The sequence below is a fragment of the Hakea prostrata genome, unplaced genomic scaffold (genome assembly GCF_041222555.1).
Source record: "Hakea prostrata isolate BN-2017 unplaced genomic scaffold, UWA_Hpros_2 contig_29, whole genome shotgun sequence".
NCBI lineage: Eukaryota > Viridiplantae > Streptophyta > Magnoliopsida > Proteales > Proteaceae > Hakea > Hakea prostrata.
Window position 1 is genome coordinate 5141 of NW_028291148.1, and position 7433 is coordinate 12573.

General features: G+C 43.7%; 1 protein-coding gene across 1 annotated transcript; it reads left to right on the forward strand.

The window, feature by feature from the left end:
• Positions 1 to 212: 212 nt before the first annotated feature.
• Positions 213 to 1879, forward strand: LOC148999174 (UDP-arabinopyranose mutase 2-like). Its single transcript, XM_089141399.1, has 4 exons — positions 213 to 662; positions 819 to 1003; positions 1188 to 1281; positions 1403 to 1879. Exons 1-4 carry the CDS (start codon positions 213 to 215, stop codon positions 1877 to 1879), a joined length of 1206 nt encoding a protein of 401 aa, XP_088997525.1.
• The last annotated feature ends 5554 nt before the right edge of the window (positions 1880 to 7433 follow it).

Sequence of the window (7433 nt, forward strand, 5' to 3'; positions counted from 1 at the left end):
TCGTTACAAGAACTCCGACGCACTAGCACTAATTAATCTCCCTCCGCTCCGCCTTTCGCATCCGAACAGTACTACTGTACTAGCTTAGCTAGCTAGCTATAAATACATGAACGCATGCAACCCCCAGTCAGAAAAACCAGATTTGATTGATATAATTCCTTCAATTCGTTCCCTGAAGTACTACTGAACTGACCAGCAACCAACCATATACCATGTCTTCTTCGTCTCCACCGGCGACCGCTCCCCCTCCCCTGCCTCCGTCTCCCTCACCCGTGAAATTAGATGATGATGGTGAAGATTCTTCGTCTGTGCAGCTCAGTACTACTCCAATTAGCACTGCTCCTCCCCCGCCCCCGCCCCTTCTGGAAGATGAGGTCGACGTCGTGATCTCACCGAGTTCCAGTTTCAGTAAACTAGATTTTTTGGAAACATGGAGGCCATTCCTCCAGCCCTATCACTTGATAATAGTTCAAGGTGGAGATCCCTCCAGAAAGATCCAAGTCCCTCAAGGCTACGACTATGACCTCTACAACCGCCACGACATCTCTCGGATTCTTGGGGACAAGGCTCGCTGCATCTCCGTCTGTCATGCTGCCGTCCGTTGCTTTGGATTCTTGGTTTCCAAGAAGAAGTATATCTTCACACTCAATGACGACTGCTATGTATGTGATTAATTAACCCTCACTGGCTCCTCTCTTTCAATTTCTTTTTCTTTTCTTTTCTTGTTAATTAATTATACGCTAGATGCTCGATCGATCGATCGATCGATCTGTTTTGATCATGATTCATGCATGTATACATGGAATGGAATAATCAAGGTTGCCGAGGATCGAAACACCCGCAAGAAGATCAATCCCTTGGCCGTGCACTTAGAGAACCTTACGACACCGCCGTCGTCTTTTATACCCAGCAAAGTGTACGATCGTTGCGTTGCAGGTGTAACCACCGTCCTTTCTCATGGCCTCTGGCTTAATACTCCTGACTATGACCCTCTCAGCGAAGGGTTTGTAGTTTTAACTGTACCCAACACTACATTTCTTAAGAGAACTTTCTTTTCTTTTCTTTACTTCTTTAACAATACCCTGATCGATCGATCGGTCGAACACATGCAGGCTTGCAGATAGAACCATAACAGTTCCAAGAGGCTATTTATTCCCAATGCGTGCATCGAACTTGGCTTTTAACAGGGAGATCATAGGCCCAGCAATGTATTTTGGTTTCAAGGGTTGGAACAAGCCAGAGTATGCATATGGCATCTACTGGGCTGGTTGGTGTAGCGAGGTATATATATATATATCCATGCATGCATTTCCATGGCATACATATATAAAACAAGATCGAAGAGACGACCTAGCTAGCTATTCTTGTGTTGAATTAACCTTGCTTGATCGATGATCTGCAGATTATATGTTGTCATCTGAACCTTGCAATAAAATGGGGGTTGCCATATATTTACAAACGTACGCCATGCGAGCCAGTGGAATTTTTTGACTTTTGTGATTTCGGTAAGACCATTAAACCCGGGAAAGCCCCACCGGAGCCGGATTGGTTTAAAAAGCTCTCTGATGAAATGAAGAAAAAGATTAGCAATAATGGTAAAAACATACCAAGGCCTTGGCAAGACGTGATCGTCGACTTCTTCAGAGGCTTTTCCTTCCCACCGGAGTGCACCACTGCGAGGAGTTGTTACAAAGAGATTGCGATGCAGTGGATGAAAAAGTATGGCCGCGTCGAGAGTTCAGTTGTGGGGTTTGGGAAGCAAATGATGAGATGGCTTCAAGCCTGGGATGACCTAAATCCACCACCACCACTACCCCATCCCCGTGATGATTCCGGCAGCAGCATTGGACCCGCCATGAAGGACCTATCCCTCACCTAATTTATTTTCATATCTGTGCATGGCCGGCGGCTTATATCAATTCTGCAATTTCTGCTCAACATTAATGGAGTACTTCGATCTATACGTTTCTGCATGTAGTCAGTCCCACCTGCCAACTTTTCTGAACTCAAATTTACACTACTGTTTATACATTTTTTATTATTCTTGAGTTTTAACTTTTAACCATATAGCCAGTTAATTTTCCCACATTATGTAAAGCTGGCTAGCTAGCTATTGTGAAGGAACAAATTCTATTACATCAAATCATGATTTTGGGTAAATTAAGCTAGCATGAAATTCTCTTTCAACATATCTCTCGCCTCTTTTGCCTTATGCCTTAGCTCGATCAAATCGCATTGGATTTGGATCGATCCCACCACCAAATGTAGCAACTTTTAATGATGAACTTTTTGCTTCAGTGCATTCCATGTAACCCCTTTTCTTTGGGGAGCATTGAATGACAAGATATGCATAAGGAAACATGCATGGAGGACCTGATTTTATTTTATGCTGAGGCAGAGGGATTAACCTTATGGAGCCACAGTATTCATCAGCTTCACCTTTGGATCATCTTTCTTGACGGAAGCACTCTATGCTTTACAAATTATGTGGAGCCCACACAGTAAAAAAAATAATAAATTTTCTTTTTTTTTAAAATAAACCCATCACCCAACAGCTGTCGGGGGAGTACGCCCGTCAAGGGAGATGTATTCAGACTCAATTACTCTATGTTATAGAGTCTAGATTAGCTACTCATGTCAATGTTTTTCATTTGGTAATTAGACTTTGCTTGAAAATGGTGGGTGAAACACAAGATATCAAACTTACAAAGACTATCAATCCAAAGGAGTTGACTCTTGCCAACTCGAGGACTTCCGGACTAGAGCTATGCTATTACCATTTTTAGAGTAACAGAGAATTTTCAATTTGAAAACCAAATAACCTCAATAGCCTCCGATAGCATAATTTAGATCATCTCCACCCAGGTGGACAATGCACCCATTCTTTCATTCCCATAGTCAACATTACACAAGCCACACAGGCCCACCTATGTCTGGTTAAGTGTGAGAAGGAAAAAAATGTGCAGGGTCCACTCGGGTGGAGAGGATCTGGTCTACCAAGAGCACGTGGAGGGGGCCTTCTCTTATCGCCAATGGTGGGTTAGTAAAGCGGTTAAAGGCCCAACCTCCCACGGGGAAGTATTGAGTTTGCACCCATTGGGTGGCATTAATATTCTTATTCCCATCCCGATGTATAAGAAGCTCTTAATCCAAAAAAAATAAAATTTGATCAGTCCAACATGGCAACCACGATTGACCCATCAAGGAACCATAATATGAAGCCCAAGTCCGAGATGCCTTGCTCTCTTCACAATTTACAATAAGGGGGTGGTAGGATGGGTTGAATGAATAGGCCTATACACGGGCTTTGCTGAGAGTATTTGTTACTTATGGGCCTATTCAAAGATCCTCTATTGTTGCAAAGCCCATTGTTACACTTTCAGTCACAAAGGACTAAGCCCATAGCCATACTGGGTTGGAAGTGGGGTCGTCGTGGGACAGAGTTCCAACCCAATCTCTTTAAACTTACTATCTCTATCTATGAAGTTTTTTTCCATTGTACTAGAAGCACATCCACAGATGATACGAGCATCTTATTTTATTTTTATTTTTTTCGTCGAAATATACTAGCGTCCTATGAATTCTTTCTTTTTTAATATTTCCCAGCCCAAAATTTAATTTAAGTTAATGTTTCTTTTTTCTGTAATAAGCCCATAGTGTAACTGCCATAGTACATTGTTTAATTAAAGTTCGTATGCCAAAAGCCCAAAAATAAATCCACGCAATAACGGCAATTAATGATCATCAATGAGATTTTACCAAAAATAAATATTTGAAATCTTTCCAGATTTTCATGGATTTTGTCCCAGGTCGATGTGGGAAAAACATCCTCTGTTGTGCACATCTCTCTGCTGTGAATAGCAATGCACTACCACGAAGTGACACGTGTAATATGCCGAATAGAAGGCTAAGATGAAAAGACTGATTTTCAAGTGGGAAAAACCCAGATTTGAGACCCATTACATATATCCGCCCGTTTCTTAAAAACCCAAGACTCTTCAACTACTCCCACCAATTATCGACTCCACACTTCCACCTGCGGCGCCCACGATTTCACCACCAATCCTCTGTTTCTTTTCCGATCAAGAAACCCATCCGGCATCAAAGCTTTGAGATCAAAATCCTTCGTCGTGGATACAAAGACCGTTTGTCACTCTCCACCGGAGGACTTCGCACCACCCACAACAATCACTGGCGACTCCTCTTGAGCCCATTGGCTATCTTTGTTGTCCGCTTCATCGGGAAAACTCCCTTGCTTCTGAAGATCAAGAACATAAAATTGCTACAAAACCAACTAATTGACTCATATGGTATGAAAAATCAAACCCTCATTTTCCCTCCCATCACCGGCTTCTTTCATGATGTCTGTTGAGACATCTTAGATCTCAACAATGGTACCTTTTCAGGTCCATCGTTTGTTGAAGCCGTCGCTGCTGAAATCCGAGGGTTTAGTAAAAATGTCGTCTGATCGAGTCTGAGAGAGGAAACGGTTAAGAATAGATCATGCTGCTATTGAAAATTAAACAACAATTCTTTAAGACTTGAAATTTAATACAAAAATGAGAGATAATTTGTTTTCCTTTTGAGAAATCTATAAACCAAAGAAAAAACCCAAGAGAAGCGGCACCAAATATCACAAAACTTTGAAGCCCAGTTCTTTTCTGTGAAGGTATAAGAACATTGGATTTGCAGCCGAAGCTGGAGAGTGTCTTCTTAACCCTGCTGCTTTCTTTACTAAACCATATTGTCTGATACGGAAGTTTCATACTCGACCGGGTCCGGCCTGGTTGGGGCTCTAGGCCCGGGCTATCTTTCCATGATGCGAGTTTCTTAACCCATCGGGTTATACCCGGTTTGGGCTTCACACTCAATCGGGATACGCATCGACTGAATTGATCACGGCACGATGAACGCTCGACTGATATGGCAACCCTTCTCTATGAGGAAAGTCAACTCCATCACTGATCGAACGGGATTGACGACAGGAGGGCGTGATCTCAAGAGAAATAGCTGCCTCCGTCCAATAAACTTACCAAATGCATATAAGGTAACATTAACGGTATAAGATAGGGGACATACCTCTCCGGTAAGCATCGAATACATTCTGAACTTTATCTTGTGTTATCTTAGCACGAGACCTTAAATTGTTCACTGTCTGACTTAGCCATCGAAGGCGGTTGCCCGGTACTCTAGCCGGCCCACATCTAATCCTTTTTGCAGGACTCATCGTCCTCAACTCGAAGAAGGCTCAGTCGGGTGCACCATCAACATAACTGATACGCATCAATTTGGCACCGTCTGTGGGAATGACAAGTTTCAAAGTCATGGTGAGACGAGTAAACGGTCGTACTCGGCAGGAAACTACTGGGGATGATCGAATACTTCAAGAAGATGGGGTCGACCCCTCAACCCGATTAGAACAGGACCCTCTTCAAGACAACCTGGTTCTTGAAAACCCGAATGGGGAAGGCACGTCCAAAGGTCCACAGGGCCATGCTACTATGGCAGATGTGGATGAAATTAGAAAAGGCATGCTCGAAATGCAAGGAGTATTGCGTAACTTGGTCCATCAAATTGGAGTCGAACAAGGACCAAGACGTAACACTCAGGCGGGAAGGTTGCTAAGAGCCTTCCAAACGGTAAGGGGATCCTGACAAAGAAAGGGTATCCCGAGAGGAAGGCAAACCGGGGGACGAGGGGTAACCCATCCCGATCGGAATAATCGCTAGGTAACGCCAAACGGGACCAGGATCAGCGCTTTAAATTGTATTTCGGTACCATCTACAACGGGGTCCTTACCCCGAAGGGATCGTCGGGAGGAGATCGAGGACCACGGAGAAACCATCCCCAGCCTTCACGTTCGAGGGTATCTGTGGCCCGAACACGCTCCCAAAGGGAGGAGGCCGCTAAATCTGATGAAGACGGGGCAAGGCAAAATCGCCTTAGAAGGAGGATGCAGCGGTCGAGCGAAAGTTAGCAGATCGGGACCACAACAAAGATCTGGACGTGGTGGACAGAGAACCTTTCTCTGATGAGATTATGAACATGCCTCTTCCTCAAAATTTCATCATGCCTACCTTCACTCTGTTCGAAGGGAAGACGAACTCGAAGGAGCATATAAGCTACTTCAAATCGATAATGACTGTACTTGGTCGGGAGGACGAGTTACTTTGTAGAACGTTCCCGGCCTCACTCAAGGGACCAGCTATCAAGTGGTTCAGCAGCCTGCAATCGGGATCCATCAACAATTTTCAGGAACTTGCCCAGAAGTTCATAGCTTGGTTCCGAAGTGCCATCGGGAGTAAGAAGACGTTCGATAGTCTGTTCGCCATACAGCAGGGAAGAAGCGAATCCATTCGGGATTTCCTGAAGCGGTTCGACGAAGTTGCCATTGAGATTGAAGATCTTTATTATCAAGTGGCGTACAACACACTTTGGAGTGGGATTACTCATCAGAGGCTTTTGGAGGTCTTACTAACAGATAAGCCCAAGACATACGGGACACTGTTACGAAAGTGCCAAAAACAAGCTAGCATTTATGAAGTGATAAACACTCAGGTTAAAGCCGATCAAGACAGAAGATATGATCGGGATACAGATAAGGCTTCCCCGAATGACAAAAATCAGGGGGCAAGAAATAAATGGAAACACGATCATGGATGGGGTTGAATCATACTCCCCTCAACGCAAAGCCGTTGGAGATTCTGATGAATATCCGGGACCAGGAATCTTTAAAATGGCCCGAAAAACTGCATTCTCTTCCAGAGGATCAGTGTCACGCCCTCCCAGCCGGTACCCTATCTGGCATACCCGAGAGTGTGATCCACAGCCCGAAGATCAGGTATCGAGTGATCAACCTCCCACATAAACAATAACATAATCATGAACAATCATAATAAAAGTGCGGAAGATAAATCATAGATCCAATAAAGAAAGAATGAATCATAAATGAATCAGAATAATAGATATAATCAGAGTATCAAACAGATAAGTAAAGTGAGGCAAAAATCCCACTTTACAACCAGCGGAAAAGTAGCTCTAAAGAATAAACTAGACAAAACCTAATCCCAGTAGCAAGTACATTGGGTAACTAAATTGTTCTCCACTTTATAGACAACATCCTTGTAAGTGTAAATCTCATAAATGGCACAAGGACGCTTCCACTCAATGGTCGGACTAAGCATCGTACGGAGCATAACCACTCGCGGGATCTTCGAGTAATTGTGGTAACCGCAATCACCTTCCCGGAGATATGCCTCTTCGCCTTGCGCTTCTTCATAGGGACCGTCATAGTACTCGCACTGCAGGATAGTCTAACAACATTGTACAATAAAGGAATGAGTTTCAAAGAAACTCGGTAAGGCGATAAAAAATCCATAATAACATAAATGGCGGGATTCCGGAACAATCATGAATGCAATATGATATGAGAC